The sequence below is a fragment of the Xiphias gladius genome, chromosome 4 (genome assembly GCF_016859285.1).
Source record: "Xiphias gladius isolate SHS-SW01 ecotype Sanya breed wild chromosome 4, ASM1685928v1, whole genome shotgun sequence".
In the NCBI taxonomy this organism is placed as follows: domain Eukaryota; kingdom Metazoa; phylum Chordata; class Actinopteri; order Istiophoriformes; family Xiphiidae; genus Xiphias; species Xiphias gladius.
In genome coordinates, this window is record NC_053403.1 from 5,217,976 (window position 1) to 5,237,584 (window position 19,609).

General features: G+C 42.5%; 1 protein-coding gene across 10 annotated transcripts in view; it reads left to right on the forward strand.

The window, feature by feature from the left end:
* The window catches only part of LOC120788990 (tripartite motif-containing protein 67), a 44,736-nt gene that overhangs the window by 14,564 nt on the left and 10,563 nt on the right, over positions 1-19,609 (forward strand). For 7 of the 10 annotated variants that reach the window (XM_040125362.1, XM_040125363.1, XM_040125364.1 and 4 more), the window contains 4 exons: positions 6,285-6,380; positions 8,406-8,528; positions 14,845-14,955; positions 17,815-17,968. In XM_040125362.1, the coding sequence (XP_039981296.1) occupies positions 6,285-6,380; positions 8,406-8,528; positions 14,845-14,955; positions 17,815-17,968 (484 nt within the window). The remainder of the gene's footprint in view (positions 1-6,284; positions 6,381-8,405; positions 8,529-14,844; positions 14,956-17,814; positions 17,969-19,609) is intronic. The other 3 variants (XM_040125368.1, XM_040125372.1, XM_040125366.1) reach the window with 2 other exon arrangements.

The window sequence follows — 19,609 nt, forward strand, 5'->3', positions numbered from 1 at the left end:
TCTATGTGGGTGACGAGTTCAGCCACTTGTTTGCTGTTTTCGGTGTGGCGTCCTGGCTGGCTCCAGTGGACCCAGAGTGCAGGGTTAATCTTTGTTCAACTCTGCGGTTGATAGAACCTGTGATGCACCATGTCTGGAAATGGAGAAGTCATTATACTAATAGTGTGCTGCTGCCTTGTGTTGTACTATATTACACTAGCAGACTACAATCCACAACATTGCTTTTATAGACTGTTTGCAGTCAGTTCCTGTTCGTCTTCTTCTCAGTATGCGATTCGTTACTCTCATCGCACCTTTGGCAATATCATCCTTTTTCTGTGCTGAGTGTGGTGGCAGATTCATTGGACTGAAAACTAATATCGTCATACCTCAAATGTCTGTAATCACCGTCCTTCACACTAAAGATTAAGGCTATTCTCAGCAGTAATAAAAAAACAATACTTCCATGTTGTTGCTGTGAGTCATTGTAATGGAGCACATCTACATTGACAGATCCAGTGTTGGAAAGTCTTTTGATGATCAAACGCTCGCGCTGCTCTCCAGACATCTTGCAGTTACTGGCCGTTTTAGTGCCTTAAGCGGCTCGCGCTCCGAATCAATTTTCCTGCCTCCTCCCCCAGCATCCTGCTATTTGTTGAGCTGCAGCGTATCAGTGCACCAGCAAAGCTGTGCCTCCATGAATGTCACTGGTCTCTCTGAATGTCACGGACTGAATAAATGGTCCTCCGTTGCTCCTAGAGTAAGATAATGAGATAATAGCACTTGTCTCTGAGAGGAGTGCTGAGGGCTGCTGACAGCGGGAAAAAGAAAAATGACACTCCCGTTTGGAGGAGTAATAAAGGATGAAAAAGGTCAAGGGGAGAGGAACAAAGGAAACAAAGGAGGGAAGAAATTGGATTTCTGAATGTACAGTAGTGGTCTGCAGGTGCATTGATCCTGCCTGAGATGAATTCTATTCCTTATCATGTCTTGCTACTTTTCGCTTTCAATTTCTTTTTTCCACTACACGGTTATCTCATGTTTCAGCGTGTCTCTTTTGTTCCGGATCTCCTCACTGGCTTGCTAACCACCGGCCCATTTCCTGTAGGGCAGGCTCGTCACATTTCAACGCTGTCGTACCCCAGTACCAGTAGCAAGTTGACACGTTGTGAGCGTAGCCAAATTTGGACCTGGAGTTTGTGCTGGAAGTGTATTCAGGCTTGGTGTGAACCGTCTCAACTGGTATCTTAAAAAAACCTCTGAATCATGATTCTTACAAAAGGTTATTACATTTTATTCTTGTTTTGGGGGCAATTTTTTGAGGACATACTGTAAATTGTTGTAATTGTTAATTAACAGGAGTAATATCATAGCATTGCCTTTAGGGTCTAGGAAAAACCAATGGAAAAACATTTTGAGAGCAATAATAGTTTATTGGTTGCTTGACCTTTTTAAGATAACCAACAAACAAATAAAACATTTCCAGTCCGTCCGTATCTGCAACTTACGGATCCGTACTGTACCGCAGGGACTCACACTGAATGAGCAGAGAGTTCCATAACGTGCTAAACGTGAGCGGTCATGAACGCATCACCCAGAGCAGCTTCTTACAGACATTTAACAGTGCGAAAAAACTTCTGGCAGAAAATCTGTCATCGTGGGGGCAGATGTTGTGTACGAAGCGAGAGGAAGCGGCCAGATTCAAGTGTGTGGATTATCGCAGAGGATATGCTGGGTGTGCAAAGTAAAGCCCATTGAACGCACTGGAATAAAATCAAACGAATGAAGGAGTGAGTAAAGGTGGCGCATTCTTGATGCTCTGGCGCGGTGTGTCACAGTTTTCTCCTTGTGATCCTGCTGTTTGTGTTGTATGTGACAATGTTTTATGTTGCCTTCTTGGCCCGGTCTCTCTCGGAAATGAGGTTTCGCTGTCAGTAACCCTTTAGCTGGTTAAATAAAGGAAAAAGAAAAAAGAAAAAAAAAAAAAACTGCAACTGTGACTCTGGTTGCCACAACCGCCACACTTTCTGGCGCTGTTCCTAGGGGCTCACTGGTGGCAACTTGCTCTTTGTGTCTCTACGCCTTCCACACAATGCACGCTGGGACATCCTCCAGCTCCACACCACCCTGAAAAAGAACTGTTGGTTTAGGAAAATCAGCGAATGAATAAAGGAGGTCTGCTGTAGTAAATGAAGCAGCAGATAAGCAGGTGGGTGGATGTGGTTCAGGACTTGATGAGCAGCGCTGCAGTTTAATCAATGAAGAACCACACAGTACAAATAAGAGAGGAGGGGATGTGCCAGGACGGCGCTTGTATGGCACATCCGTCATCCCCCTGGTTAGCATTTTGGCATGCAAACGCACACAAAAAGACACACACACACACACACACACACACACACACACTCACAAACACAGCTTGCTGGGCCAGATGGCCTCTTGGTGAGGAGCAGTGAGAAGCTCCACAGAAGGGTTGGGTTGATTCGTGAACCATGACCTCCACATGTCGCTCCTACTGACTCCGGACAGCATGTGCATGGAAGAGGGATAGACTGGGATAGGATCTGTCTGTGTGTGTGCGTGTGTGTGTGTGTGTGTGTGTGTGTGTGTGTGTGTGTGTGTGTGTGTGTGTGTGTGTGTGTGTGTGTGTGTGTGTGTGTGTGTGTGGTGAGGGGATTATACACACGGCGCTTTGACTGTATGCTATGAAAATTTGTCGTAACATGTAACCACAGGACTGAAAAAGGGAAGAATTCTACAGTGATCCACACGTATCCATGGTGAATGGGACATTACTTAAGGTTGATTGGTACATTTCCTACATTATTCAAAAATGACTAACATTGAGTGTATATTGTTTAATAAATCACAGGATCCTACTTTCTTAATTTCTGTACCTTAAAATATGAACAAACATTTTCTTACTAACACATGACTAGCATTGCATGAATTCCTATTAAACAATTAAAGGAATGCCTAGCATTTACTGACTGAAAGCAAAGTGATGATATAATGATTGTTGCTCATTTTTCCTCCCTTTTTTCCCCCCCTTTTCAACACTTTATGAGAATTTTAAGACAGAGGACCAGTCAGGTCAAGTCAATTTTATTTCTGTAGCCTTAAAATCACCGATCACAAATCTGAAGATTTACAATCCTTACAGGGTACGACACCCTCTATCCTTACTCCCTTGATCTGGATAAGGAAAAGCTCCCGACAAAAACTCTCCAACCGTGGAATAAAAGGAGGAAACCTCAGAAAGAGCCACAACGGTCCTACTTTCAGGATATAAAACATGGAATAGATGATAAAAATAGATCAACTTCACGAGCTTTTTTGATGTGATGTATGTGGCTGTGCTTGTGCTGAAGCTTTTAATTGAGCTGAGTTTAGAATTGGCGTGATCACACCGTGATTCTGACCTCTGGTCCGTGCAGCAAATACAGTTGTTATTTATGATTTCTAGTAACAAAAAAAGGAGGTACACCCCCCTCATATCGCCTTCTGGCTGTGGGGGTGGGTGTGCGTGTGTGTGTCTGTGTATTCATGAGACAACCCTCCACAGAAAGGGAAGCAGGTGGGAAATGTGGGTGTGGCGACAGCAGAACAGATTCATCACAGCTTGGCATGTGTGTAACAGTGTGTTCCTCCTTTGTCCTGTCTTTTCTTTTTTACCAGTGACTGATGCACACACACACACACACACACACACACACACACACACACACACTGACCCTCCTCCTAAACGCTACTGAATTTGGTTGGAATGTGTAATCTGCCTCATTGTTGTGCTCCTCACATCTTTATATTCACTGTTCTGACTGAAGACCATCTCTACCCAAGTCTGCGTCGTGGTTTTGTTTCTTTTTTTTTTAGGTCCATTTTGTGCCATTTCCATGATTCTGAATATCCAAATAGAGTGCTGGATGAATTTTCTTTGTCACAAACTGTCATCACAGGCACTGGTATCCGTTCCAATACAATATTAGATATTGCAAAGCCTTTGAAAGTTTTCAACCTGCTTATTCTATGTATTTATTTTGCATAGCTTACGGAATGGCATATGATAATCGGGGGGGGACCCATGTGTCTGCATTGACCTTAGAGGTGGAGTTATACATATGCGTCACGGTGTAGGTAGATGTACAGTGCTTTTATAGATTTTTATACGGTTTGTAGATTAATATAAACTTCCGGCACAGAGCAGGCCTATGTCAAACGCCACCTAAGCAGCTATACCAGGGCGCCACAAAATTAAACATTATATATGCCATGAAAACACAATAAATATGAAGTTAAAAGTTCAAAAATGTGAAAACTTTACTGAAATGATCTGCTGACTAAACATGGGAGTGTCGTCCAATCTTATTTTCCTATCATTTGTTTATTTATTTTTGTTTATTTTATTTTTTTCTTCATATGGACTATTCTCTCTTTAGTGGACCTTAAAGACTTAAACTGAGGCTTTCAAATATGCAGAGGAGGAGCAGGCCTGCAGGGATTAAAACATATAAATTAACCCATGTTTATAGTTGGCACAGCTACAACTGCTGGCGTCAGTAATTTATATATAATTTATGCTGGCGGCTATGGGACCAAGATAAACTGTACATCAGCTGCCCCTTCACCCTCATTTTCCGTGCTGCTCCTCACCCTCGCAAGCAAATGAACCCAACAGCTTAACAGATATATAGAAAATAATCAGCATCATTTTTGAGACCATCCAACGCATTTGATTTTTGAGCTTTTCAGGGGGTGCAAAATTTTGCACACTGCTCATATTGAAGTACCAAATCAGTAGGAGAGAATTCATGCAAAACAGCTGTTGACAGGGAGGTAGTGAATATTTTACATCATAAATGTACACCCTCTACAGCTGTTGTATAGAAATTAGAAAACTGGGGAGCGCTCCATTTTGGAGAGAGTAAAAAGAGACAATTTATTGAGGATCAAAGAGTGTCAAACCAATTAGTGTCAGTAGTCAGACCTAGGCACTTGCTGATAAAATGTCTGGCTTAAAGTGAATATATATGTTTTATATTGAAGGGGATTTTTTTTTTCAAACGGCAATGCTTTTATCTTTCAAATATGCCATAAATAAGCTACTTTTCCTTTGATAAATCATGTCGTGGTGTAAACGTCTTCGATGCGCGACTCAGAGGCACAGATGAAAAGTTCAAACACTTCACCTTTCTGTGAAGGCAGCACAGGCGTGGGCAGGTGCGGGGCTCAGACGAGGGGGCGACGTCAGCAGACGGGCAGAAACACGAGGCGAAAAGGGAACAGGCAAAAAGGCTGAATCCAGAAACGCGCAGGCAAGAACCGCTAAGCCCAAAAAGGGCTGGGACGCCACAGCTGGGATGCCATGGCAGACGATCTGGCAGAGCGCAAGTGGAAGTGGACCAGTACACATTAGGGGGAGCTAATGAGGGAATGGGGAAGAGTTGAGCAGGTGGTCATGGGGAAAACAGGTGAAAAACAGGAAGGGCTGAGGTTATTGACAAGGCAGTTACTGAATCATGGAAAAAAACAGGCAGAAAATGGAGGAATGACTGAACAAATTGTAGCAAAAATGTTTTTTTAGCTCTTTACTGTGATGACTTTGCTGGACATTAGCCTGGAATCAGTTCATCAGGAGTAAAAATGTCTGGGATTTGTTTTTTTAACTTATTATTTATTTTATTATCTTTCATATTTCTTTATTTCTTCCCTTTTTTTGTTTCGGTCTTGTCACCATGGATTTTCCAGTCTCTAATTAAGATGAGAATCTAATGTCGATTACAAACTTAATCCCTGTTATTAAGACAATGCAGGGTCTGGGCCTGTGGGAGGAGGCACCAGTTAATTTGCTTCAGGCCGGGATCAGGCGTAATCTGAGCATCCAGGGAGAGCGGTCCGTTGGGTTAAATCATTACATAACCGACGTTTTAGGAAGAGCCCCAAAGCCTCCGTGTATCGGTGATTGTACTGGTTAGAATGAGAAGTGCAAAGATTCAGCCCTATACAGAACTAATGTTACCCATATTCAGTGATGTGTAAGTCGTTGACTGTCAGTGACTTCAGCAATGAAATAATTACCCATAGATGCATTTTGAAGTCTGATTTCGGTTGCGATTTGCTTCTGGCAGGGCTTCTTCCGCGTGACATGTCATTTCCTCCCTTTGTCGTGAAACACGGGCACAGTAGTGGAACCCATGGATCAAATATGTAAATGCAGTTCACCTTCGCGTACATTCTTATTGTGTGGAAGTGTAATAGCAATTAAAATAACTGCGTTTCTTTTTTTTTTCCCCTGCTTGCCGCAGTGCCAGATCTCCCAGGCCCTGAACGGTGTCTCCGACAAAGCTAAAGATGCCAAGGAGTTCCTGGTTCAGCTCAAGAACATGCTTCAGCAGATACAGGTACAGTAAGACCACTTGACGCCTCTCAACTCAACTCGTGCGGTGTTGCACTACTATACGTTTGCTATTCTCATTGATAACCATCAAAATTACAAATGAAAAGATGCCAAGTGATGTCGATATAGGTTTGAATTTGGTGGATGAAAGGACTTGGTTATCTTAAACGTTAACAACACATTATTCACCTACTGCAGGAATTCTCTCAAAGAGGAGGCACATGCCAATTTCTCCCCTAACAGTCGCCTCCATAGCCCAGAATGCACTGCAGCTGCAAAACAAAAGTGGGAGGTGTGGTCTGTTGAACACTACAGATAACTTTGCTTTGACAGAGCCCTGTTTTTTTTAAGCTCAGTGGTCGAGGAAAAAAAAAAAAAAATGAACCATAGTGTTGTCAGATCGTAAAACAGATTTCAGGCAGGTGCGTCAGATCAGGAGGTCAGCGGGGTCGTTTAATCTGGAGGTCTTGGACCAGGCTAGTCCTGCCATTGCTTTGGCCTCCTTTAATCATGATCATGAGTAACCAAGTATTTGTAGTTGCCAAAACTCTGCCAAACCCTCGCCTTAGAGGCAGCACTTAAGAAAAATGCTCATATACATCATGTTGATGTAATGTTGATATGACCATTTTCAAGGGCAGGGTTAAGGCATGAAGACCTGAGCGAGAAGTTGTTTGTATTCAAACAGAAAAAACTAACCAAACGGTGTGTCCTTGTCTGATCAGTTTCCTCCACGTGTGAGGCCTTCACATAATTTACGTGTTTTTCTGACATCAGATAAGTCCTGCTTTGGGGAAACTACTGGAAATGTGCAATAAGCTCCAAATAAACCAGTCACAGAGAAACACTTGGACTCCTCACACTGGGCAGCAGGGAGGGAAATTCACTTGGCTAAAACAAACCATATCAGCCAAATGTGGAGTGTGTGTATTTATTGATGTGTGTGTATTTTTCCTGTGGACAGCACTGCTGTGCAGCTGATCCCTCCCGCGGCATCTGCCAGTCACGCACACACTTTTGAACACACACACACATACCCACACTATCCGCACTGTCATATCTTATCAGCCACAGCTGTACCTGCAGGCTTTCAAGAGTCTGATGAGAGAATGAAGAGGATTGCATTAAAAAAAAAAAAAAAAAACCTCTTCTCTCCTTTCTAACTACTTCTCTGAGAACCAGAGAGTGGGGAGAGATGGATGGATAAAGAGAAAGAGAAGTATGGGAGTGAGGAATAAAGATCTTCAGCACCAAGTCCTCTTACAGATCTGAACTTTGTCCATCAGTGGAGGAAGCTTGGTCGGAAAATCACCGACATCTAAGGGCTCATCTGCTGGTCGTGTGGGCTCTGTGCTCAGATAAAATGCCCCCGTGGATCCTTAGCCCCCAGCCTCAGCACGGAAACCTACAGTACACTGGGGTCTCCCCGCTGCTTTTAGAGGGGCTGCTGTACCTGCAGTGGTGCGTCTACACTGTGTCTACGGCCTACTGTGTCCACTGTGCAGGCATCTGTGGCTGAAACGCAAGTTGACGTAAGTTCGTCGAAGTACACAACCACAACCACGACCAGCAGGTTGGTGCCGCACGTAAACCGTAGCTTCATCTGACTCGTGTCGTGAGCGAAGAATGGCGGAGAGCGTGGCAGCTGCACATACTGTATGGTAAATGGGTCGCATTTCTGTTTTTGCCTGCCATCTGTTGAAATAATTCACACTGCGTACTAATGTTAGCGCAGCTGAGGCAAAAATAGAACAAGTTCTGGCGGATAAATTAACATATCGGCAACAAACACAAAGCAGCTCCGCGCTGCTAAATGAAGCAAACAAATCTATTTGAGGACACTGAAGTGATTTAATTATTTCCCACCAAATCCCATAATGGGAGTGACTGTTTTGACTAAAGTGTCCCTTACAATGTGATGTCTCAGAGTCATGGGGAAACTGATTATTGTCCTTATACACTTTTCTTCCTGCGGCGATTTTTTGCTCTTTCTGATCGTGTGTGTTTGTGTGTGTTGGTGCCGCTCCAGGAGAACGGCGTCGAGTTTGAAGCCTGCCTCGTGGCTCAGTGTGACTCCCTGATCGAGGCGCTGACCCGACAGAAAGCCAAACTGCTCACCAAGGTCGCCAAGGAGAAGGAGTACAAGCTAAAGGTGAGTCTGCTGGATCGCCCTGCTCCTCGTAGACCGCGTGTGCAGCTGCGCGTCCAATCCAGCCTTTCAGGAAAGCTGAACTTCTGATAACTCTGGTAACGACATAGAATGTCAGTCAGCTCTGGTTCAATCAGCTTGATTGAGGAGAAATAATAAGAATCATCAAATTGGTGGAAGTCATCCAATCTAAACGGACATTAACTTGCTGATATTTTAATAAACCTCTTGTGACCTCTCTTGGTGATTGCATTGAACTGATACTGCAAACATTTCTCCGTCTCTCGTCTTCAGTTAATTCCTTTACCGCAGAGTAAAACAAAAAAAGAACATTACTTTCTTCCTTTCCTGCCCAAAGCAAGCAGCATTGTCTGGATTATCTGATTTTAAGAGATGGTATTGAAATCCGCCAGCCGGCTTGTCTTTCGGTCTGTCCGCCTGCTTTATCTCCCTGTCTCTCCGCTCCCAGCAGCCACTACCGCAGTTCTGTGCCCGTTTCTCTCGCTTTCTAATCCAGCAATTCTTCAAACTGCAGCAAACAGAGAAAACAGGTCAAAAAGGCTTTTAATCTGTAAAGGGAATTAACAAGGGGACTGTATGATGTTCCAGTAAAAATGATAAGCAGTTTTATAAAGCGTCCGAAAACCTGGTTTCAAATATTCAAGAGTATTTCTCTTTAACATTAAATATTTATATCAATAAATAAGCAGCAATTATGTTAGAAATAAACATTATTGATTATACATTAATAACTCGCAAACTCTAACTAAACACATTTGAGTTTGGATTTTCAAGTTAAATTCTGATTTGTGGACAAACATACATGACAATATCTCCCAAATGCATTACAGCCAATTCAAATGAGTTAAAAGAGCACAGATAAAACACAAACACAGACAGTTTCTTTTGTGAAATAACCAGATCTGTTCTAAGTTGGAAGCTCATCTCTTATCTTAAGAAGCTGATTAGGAAAATATGTACCTGAAAGAATTCAGGTCTCAATTCTTAAACCAAGTCCTTTCTGTCTAGCTGTCTCTTTTTTTTTTTTTTACTTTCTTCTGTAAATCCACCGCTGGGGTTTTCCATCAGTCCCATTGTTTCACATGGACGCCTGCCCAGTCTCAACGTGCCCACCGACCGACTGACCGTCTGGATGATGGCGGCGGGGGGGGGGGGGGGGGTTTGTTTGGATGGAAGCCCCAAGGACAGCTGTTGTCATTATCTGTAGGCTGAGGATTGAGATTTAGCCAGAGGGTAAAGAGCTGCAAGGCTGCGATGAAGCTGGGACAAGAGAAGAGTGGCTGCTTGTAGATGGCTGATAAATTCAGCAACATCTTTACATGAACAAATATTCATTTGGACAGTGTGTATCGCTAGCTGATATAAGAAATGAACTGCAGGCTCCCATTCACGTGGAGACGAGGGAAAATAGAAGAGCAGCAGCTTGAAGACTTGGCCTCAGAACCAAAATTAGTTACTAAAAGATCCATGTAGACGGATGCCTTTTTTTTTTTTTTTACAGTTTTACATTGTTCTGAATTGAGTGTGCAGATTAAGATTGGATGTGTATATTTACTGTAGCTTTGTATCACTCTCACAGCGCCCCCCCGAATATTTAGATAGTGCCGGCACACACGTTTAATTGACATCACAGTGCAGATGACAAATTTAGGGACAAAAACATTTCTAGCGATTGAACGACAACATAACAATTTGGTGAACTAGATTCTGATTTACTTTCAAATGAACGAACAAGTGAACATCACTTCACTACTCCCCCAACTCAGAAACAAACTGGACAGCTTTTCCATGAGTGCGTCATCGGACTGAACATTGCTCGTGTTTGCCTTTGCACGACTTCAAGTGCACAAGTTATGTAACTGCGGTTCCAAGAAAGCATAACAATTTTTCATTTAAAAGTGCCAGTGGAAGTGCTGTGAAAGATCAACTGTCTCATTTTGATTTTCATTTTTTCCGACTACAAACTCACCCTTTTTTTTTTTTTTTTTCCAAAAGCACTTTTTATCAAAAACGGGCTTTTAATCTGTTTTTGTAGATACAGCTGTGATCAGACACAAAACCAAAAAGAAAAAACTGAAAGACTGTCTACACCAAGAAAAGGCAGATGTTTCTAAAATTCACCAAAGCCAGAGCTCAATAATCCCTTAAAAACAACATATTCTGGTTTCCTCTTTCAAAGAAATACTGGCTTTGTTGGTAATTTACAAGGCTTTGTGTATGAACTGTCCATGGAGTGAACTTAATGCAGCAAAGTGGAAAGATTTTATCCCGTTCAGAAGGTATTTTTAAATTAGCTAAATGATGATGTACTGAAACGGCTCCAAACTGATGAAGTTAAGGTATAAAATTTGTCAACATGAGCATTCGCAATAATGAAATCTATTCAGAATGTCACTGTGCTTTCTGAACTGTCATAGTTGTCGATGTTCTCGATGAGTGGATGAAATGAGGATGTAAGTATTGGATGTAATGGTTATAATACTGATGGCTGACCAAAGACATGTAGTGAGGAAGTAGCCATATCCCTGTCAACCGCCGCACACAGACGCAGCGAGGAACCCTTTTTGTTAGAGCAGTTTAGTACGTGGCGGCATAAGGTAACGTAGGAGTTAGTGTGGTCTCAGGGTTTTGTAGTTTAAACTCTTCTGAGCCACTTACTACCCTGTACAGGATACAGACATATTTGTACTTCTGTACCTGCGAGGACCCTCACTGACTTGCACTGCCTAGCCCCCAAGGGGTCATGCCCTTGGGTCCGTCTGACCGTTTGCCCCGACCTTAAACGTTCTGCCTGAATGCCTTTCCCCCGGAGCATCCCTCGATCTTATGCCATTGACCGATAGTTTGTCCTCAGTTTAACCGTCCCATCCTGGATGCCTGAATCCATTTTTTACTGTAACGTTATGAAGGGGGCCCCTTATTTTTCTCTTCTCCATGTGGTTCCAGAAACAAGGGAGGATCCGTACTTTTCAAAAGTGTCATAATTCTCCCACTTTTCAAAAATATTCTCCTTCCAAAAATTACCTTGCTTTCCAGAAATTTACTTCCAAAATGGTTTCACTCTCTAAAAATGTCCCCACTTTCCAGAAATATCCTCTGTGCCAGAAAACACTCACTTTCCCAAAACCTCCACATTCTGTTTCCAAAAAAAGACCTTCTCGTTTTACAAAAATGTCGTCACTTAGATCTAGAACTTGGTCCTTGTAAAGACAGACATTCAAGAGCACACACACAGTGAAAAACACACACGTTGTTCCTGCTTGTCTGAATCTGGAGTCAAAAGCAGACACAGACGCAAGGTAGCAGGGAACAGTGGAATTAAGGAAAAGGGTTCCGACGGCGAGGATGGGAGGCCGGCCGAGGCGGAGGGCAGGCAGGCAGTTGGATGCGGGAGGCGGCTGGGAGGCTGAGGTAGCGTGGGTGGATGCGGAGACACAGTGGGAAGAGGGCGCAGGGAATCCACAGTAGTTGGCGGCACAGTCTGGGGAGGAGTGGATGAAGAGCTGGGGTTCTTATATATCCAGGCAGGGTTGATGAGCTGATGGGTTTGGAACAGGTTCCAGGTGAGGGAGAGCCATACACACACACACACACACACACACACACACACACACACACACACACACACAGGCAGCGGAGGCTGAGGGAGGGAAACACGAGGAAAAACTAGACTTACAGCTAGAGCTGTGACACACACACTTACTTAGCCATAATCCAGCGGCTGATGGATTAATATTCAATTCTTGCGCAGATGATTGTGTGTCTGAGATTAGGGTTCCTAAGCGTTTAGAGGTGAAGTGACAACACGGATACAAAAGAAAGAGTGCACCCATGGTATCTCAAATCTGGGTTTGCATTAACATGTTTCCATATTCACTCCCTCAAATTCATTTCGGATGCATGTGGAACACATTGAATACTGAGCCTGTGGGAGGGAGATGACAGCATGTCTCAGTGGGACAGAGGGAAATTGAAATAAATCTGAGATTTACTCAAGCTTCACGCTCATACTTCATGATGTTTACACAGGAGATAAAAGAGCGGGTTTCTGCCAGCCTGAACTGAAAAGCAAATTTTCTCTCGGTAAACAATTGGAGTGTCCGTGTGTGTATTTTGCTTTAGGCGAGCTCCAGCTGCGTGACAGTCTTAAGGTGACATTTAGCTACAAAGATACATCATTTCTTGAAGTTTTTCCCCTGTAATGACTTTTCATTGACCTTTGATTCATTCTTTAACTCTCCTAATCCCAAATCCAAGATTATGCTCTAAACCAAACCTTTTCATAAACCCAACCAAATGTAGAAAGTGTAAAATAAAATGCAGTATTAATAAAAATAGATCTAGACGACCTGCTACACCAATTTAATACCAGAGCTATTAATTTTAAGGTTTTTCTGATTGAAACCCTCGAAGCAAACCAAATAAAAGACAAACACATAGCTCCGACATTTAGAGAACGAACGAATGGATGAATTCATTAAATAGTGAGTAATTAAAGTTCATTATATATCACCTTTCTATAGCAGACGTCACAAAATGCTTCACAATAAAAGAGAAAAGCACGACATAAAACGCAGACAATAAAAGAATAATAAAAATGTGAGATAAAAAAATAAAAAAAAATAAAACTTAGCAAAAAATGTTAGGCATAAGAATGTATTTAGGAGTTTCTCTACAATGTATTTCATCAGTTTTCAGCTGATATTTCTGCTGTTGGCTTCATCATATTAGCTAGTGATGACCTCTGACCTTCTGGAGCTGCTCGTGCACACACACAAACAGACACACACACGCACACGTGCGGTGTGAGTCTGTAGCTCAGATTGCAGATGGTTTTGATCCTCTTTCGGCCGACTCTTCATGGTCTTCATATTTCAGTTGAGACGGGAGTTGACAGGTGGATGATTAACTGCGAATTCATTAACTATCGAATAAATGAGGGGGACTAATTACCAGGACACCATCTAATGAACTCTCTCATTCATTTAGGCGGCCGTTGTACGGTAACGGTTTCGTTAATTATCTCGGATTCACCATCGTCACAAAACGTTTTCTGTCTAGTCTCTCGTTTAACCTTCGAAAAGCCGATGCATTTGTCACATACATGTACATGTACATTACATACGATAAACAGGTGTCAGTGGAGCAGCTCATTGGAGACCACTGATCGGGTCGGTTTGTTGTGCAGGTATGAGAGAATGTAGACAAAAGGCCGGTGAGGCGGGGACAGTTCGCTGACTTTCAATTAGCCCCGAGCGACTGGTTGCGACACCCGGCCAAATCTCATTTCCCTTCTGCTCGGAGCCCAGCCGGCAGACGGCGGGCGACGAGTGCGTGCGAGCCATCCAGAGAGCGGGAGATTGAGGGGAAAAAAAACTAAACTTTTATCTGGTTAAGGCTGATAACGTGTTTCTGTAGAATACTCACCTCACCTCGCCTCAGTCATTCTCTTTTTTTCTACCTTTTCCCTCTCTTTCCATTGCATCACATGTTGAATTAGCATTGGAATTAATAGCGTCATGTCCCTTTTCCTGCCTATGTTGCCTGCCGGCCACTATCTCACCTGTTGTTCCAGCCAGCCCCAAACACGTGATCCCCGAACCCACCTCCGCAAATATGTTCCCCGTTCCCGGATTACACTCCTGGTACATATACGGTCGAAACGCAGCACAATCCAGAACAGCTGCCGTTCCAAGTCTCTCTGTGTTCTCACCTCATTTTTTCCTTGTGTCATTACTGAACAACTTGGGACGAGTTTTCCCACTGTTTTTGTGGCCTCCTTTGGACACTGAGCCCTTTGGCTTATGCACCTTGGTGCTCGTCGCTTATTTTTGTCGGCTGTGCTCAATGAGGTCATGCCGGCGTACTGTTTTTTTTTTAATGTAGCCGTAAGGGCGGGGAATCCTGGTAAAATGCTGGGGAGGCAACTTCCATGGGCTGATAATCAAACAGTAGCAGGTGGCAGGAATCCTGTGATAAACTTTTAAATCTTTTTACAGCTTGCAAGTGCTGCCAAAACGCCTCACGGGGCCGACCAGCACGAACCGGCTCTGTGCTGGCCGGGTTTTGGAGTGGATCTGTTGATAGCGTGTTGCAGATCTTTGTCCGCCACAAGTCAATTTGTATTTTGGGTCCAGTCTTTGGGCCACTGAACCGTTACACATGGGAAATTCATAAATCCTCTGAAGTATAATCAAATACATTAAGTTCAAAATGAACAGAATTGCCACATGAAGCGTCCATGGTCTGATTATTGATTTGAACCCTTTGAGCAACGCACGCCTCTGATCTTTGTCAGGTGGTGCGTGACCAGATCACCCACTGCACCATGAAGCTGCGTCAGACCACAGGTATGATGGAGTACTGCCTGGAAGTCCTGAAAGAGAACGACCCCAGTGGATTCCTCCAGGTATGTGTGGGGATTGTGTGACTATGTGTGTTTTAACCCTCACGTCATCTGCATGCCTCCTACAGGTGCAGAGCTTCACCTGGTAACTGGATAAAGGAACAAAAAAACCCCCCAAAAAACGTATTAAAACCAGATGGACTAAAAGTTTCTTTTTAGAAAACACATTTTGTGAGTTTTACCCTCCACTTGTAGATGTGGAAAACTGCAAGTTCCTCATTTCTTACACAGAAAAGTACAAAAGGTCAACTTTTCATAAGCTAAGAAAAAAACAGCGGTATTTTGTCGGCTTGGTGACAATGCATTTTTAAGATACAGCAGTCCAACGGGTTCATAAACTGTTCTTCTAGAATTTCCTCAGCTCGACAAGGAACATGTAACTCTTCAGTTTATCCGAAAAATTCAAAATCACCTCATTTGGAGACGCATGATTTTCACAGGACAGCGACAGAGTATGGAAGGATAAGGCTGGCCTTGTTTATATCTATTTGTTACAGTATCCCCGAAGGTACCAGAAAACAGCAAATTATCCACCTGGCAGGTATTGCCATTTATGTTTGTCTGTGCCTTGGAGCGTAATTGACACACACAAACCATTAAAAACAGACATAAAACAACCTAACAAATCATTGGAGTTCTATGGCACAGAGGTGTAAGCAATATCAGACTGTGGCAAAATGAATTCACACTTGGTTGTTGTCTCCTCACCGAAACTGCTGACCGTCATGAAACAGCAGCCTTCTCCTTTTAAACTAATTGCTTTAAGTCCAGACTTTAGTTTCTGAGATTATAACCAAGGCAAAAACAAAACGGGGTCTCACATTAAAAAAAATCAATTTGAATTCAACTTTTTCTGAAGTATTTACAACCAAAAAAAAGTAAATGTGAAAGTTGAAAGGAGGGAGTGGGATACTCAGTTCCTTTTGAGCTTATGAGGAAAAATCCGCTTTGCCCGGAGCCTCTGATGTTTCTGAAGTCAGCACGGCTAAAAACACTGCACAGTCGGAGGAGGAAGACTCCAGCGCTGATGTGAGAGTAACAACAACAGCACACGCGCCGCCCCGCGCTCGTGCTCAAACACAGAGCAACACGGGACTGCGTCTGATTTGCTGTAACACTGCAGCTGACCATTTTTAACTGACCTGAAAATGTTTAGCAATCAGCAGGCTAAGATGCTCAAATGGCTGATCGGCTATTGATCAGTTATTGATATGTGCATGTTTAGGCCGAACGGAGAGGTCAAATGTAAAGTGCTCCTGCGTAGGAGAAAGACTTAAAAGTGAAGCTTTGACCCTAATGTTGTGTTCGGGTTCCTGGAGCCTCTTTAACAGCTCAAAAAACACACTTCTCATTGTTTCGTCACCTCGATACTTCGTGACAAATTGCTTATAAACATGATTTTGAACCGATGACATGTTTGAGTACAAAAGCCGTCACATTACTTCTGGGGTCAGTGACCCCAGCTGCAAAACATGGTTAAATACAATGGATTTTTTTTTTTTTTAAATTTATACGCTGTGTATCTGTGATTGGTGTTGACTGGACTTTTCCAAATCTCCAAATCAGTCTTTTTGGATTTCTGTTATTGGAGTTTCGTACCTCTCCGGGCCCAAACATAAGCAACGTGACTGTGTACATACCGTACATGTCTATGTCTGTCGGATGGCGAACAAACGGAATATACGCGAGTATATTCGTTCATGCGTAGCTCATAACCTATAACACATGAGTCGTTTCGTTATTTAGTATAATACCACTGCTTTTATGGTCATATCCATATTGTTACAGTCATCAAATGTAATACGTTTCTAGATATTATAATGGGAAAAAAGTGGTTGATTTTGCAATTGTTATTTTTAGACATACAGTGGTGGCAGTGGTGGTGGTGTGTGGTTGTGTGTATGTGTGTGTGTGTGTGTGTGTGTGTGTGTGTGTGTGTGTGTGTTTATTTGACCGCAGTCAAATAAACACAATGGTTAAATGACTAGGAAAAACCACAGAACACATGGTCTTCTCCAACCACTCAGCTACGTTTACGGAACGGCGGTCTCCATTTCTGTTGTCTGCCTCTGGTTATAGATGAATTCCCTTCCTGTGGAATGAAAGCACGGGGAGAAGTAGAGTAAGGTGAAAGGGAGAGATGAAATAGCAGTCGAAGAACCTCCTGAGGGGGACACACATACACACACATACACACATACACACACACACACACACACACACACACACACACAAAGAAACACATCCCCTCTCTTCTCTGTCATCTGAATATTTAATAATGTATTGATTATGTGGTTCTATATGGTTGCCAACACTTGAAGGGGGGACATTAGCGCTAAATGCTAAATTCGACTAATCTGAAGTGGAAAAATATGAAGCCAAATGAAACAAGCAGTTTTCTCAATGCTCAAGGCTGAATTTCCTAATCCTCTTCTCATCTTTCGCCTTTAAATAACATAGCAATCACTTTATTTGCGATTGAGTTTAATGTAATGTATTCACTTAGCTTTTTCCTTTTTTTTTTTTTTTCCTGAGGTAATGAATCTTGTACCAGCAGATGAGGGGTCTAATTCCCATCCTTAAATATTTGAACTGCACTATTGCGTGCCTCATTTCACTTGTCAGACACAATATAATGAAGCCACGCATGGGACGGATCCTAGAACAGAGACGCGGTTCTGTATGCAGCCTTGCAAGTCTATTTAAATCGAGATATTGAATGCATGTGCTTTCATTTCCTGCGTGTGTATGTGTGTGTGTGAACATGTCTTTTCCTGTGTTCATTTTCCCTTACTGTGCGAATGCGTCTTTTGACCTGTCCCACATGTGTTTGTCTGCATCTTTCGTTGTCTGTGTGAGTAGATCTCAGACGCCCTGATCAAGCGGGTGACGTCGTCCCAGGACCAGTGGGTAAAAGGCGCCCTGGAACCGAAAGTCGGCCCTGAGTTTGACCTGACCCTCAACACCGACTCGCTGCTCCAGTCCATCCTGCAGCTGGACTTCTGCCAAGGCAAAGGTAAGCAAACAAAAATACACACTTCCCCTTCTAGGGACATTTTTAAACCCATTTTATTACAACATGTGAGTCATGACAACAGGATCGCTTAGTTATACTCTACATTATTATACGTGTTTATGTGCGATAGGCCTCTTTTTTTTGTTGTTGTAATTTTTTCAGTCTTAATTAAAACCTCTGTATTAGCACTGTGGTCAGCATTTGTAAACTCACAGAGATGGGGGGGGGGGTGTCACAAAATAAGCGCAAAAGGTCAAAATCGATCCAGCTGAAGCCGAGACTGCCTCAGAAAAACCTAGTCGAAAAATATCAGAAATATTGCGTGAATGCAGCATTACACCCTCCATTCCTCCAGTTTGTAGTTTCTTCGAGGCCAACCTGGGTAAAATTGGAGTGTTCCTCTACAGTTAGATTTAGGTTTAGTTTACAAACGTTGGGGTACAGTACAGTAGTTGTGGTGGTTAGGGTTAGTGCTGAGGGATAGGGAATGCGTTATGTCAATGAGGGTCCTTACCAGGAACAGAAATACAATATCATTTATGTGTGTAAAACAAAATTATGAATGACCTGCATGATATGCTCTCATTTACAATGAGTACTTTATTATTTATTGCCTGAAATGCAAAGCAATGTTTGTTTTTTCTTTCCACTTTCATTTTGACTTAAGAATCGAAATCTAAGCAAAATCCAGGAAAAACCCTCCGGTGACTCTTTAGATCATGCTACAGATTGTTTATAGTAAAGATCAGAATCAAAATCAAAATCTATTTTCTTATTTATTGATTTGTCAACTAAACTGTGAAAACCTATTTTCACAGGCTTAGTGGTACGTCTCATAAACTGAACTTTGTGTAAAATCGGACTGCATCTTTAAAGAGAGAGAGGCTCTATAAATAAGTCAACTTGACATGCGCAAACATCCCTCATTTGAAGCAAAAACATCCCCCTTGATGATATATTTGATAACCCATAAACCACATTCACTTGCTGTTACATTTCCCTTTTGAGGTTCCCGCGTATGATGTACAGCTGTACAATGTTCACAGCTGATAATCTATTCATTGACTGTTGCTATGCAGCAACCAGTTGGCGTGCATGAGTAAACACAGCATCCTTCATATTCACTCTGCTGCAGTACAAGAGATTACCCAGATGTATTGTTAATGTAAATTGAATATGTAATCAGCAGTATACATATTTTATTCCCACAATGCTCCACTGAGGCGGTGAAGATGAGGTTTTTTCCGCTGCTGATGTGGATTCACTGTGGCCCCTTCGAGCAAATAATGCTTATGATTCTCGGGAATCGATCATTAACACCTTTTATAATGAATATATTGTTTTGTGCGTTTAATGAATATTAATAAATTCAGTAAAAAAAATAAGCGAAAACCTTTATTTGATGATGAAATTACATTCAGGTTAGTGCTCTGTAATTAATAAATTATTATAACATGGCGCAATTATAATGATTATGCACTCATAATGGGTTTATGATATGCTTATAATGCCTTTTGGTTCCTGACTGGAGCTATTTCAAGTAAGTTGTTAAACCTAAATTTTTGTTTCTAATCTCTAACACCATTAAATTCCTCAAAAGCGGAGACCCTGAGTCCCCAGATGCAAAAACCCAAACTCAAA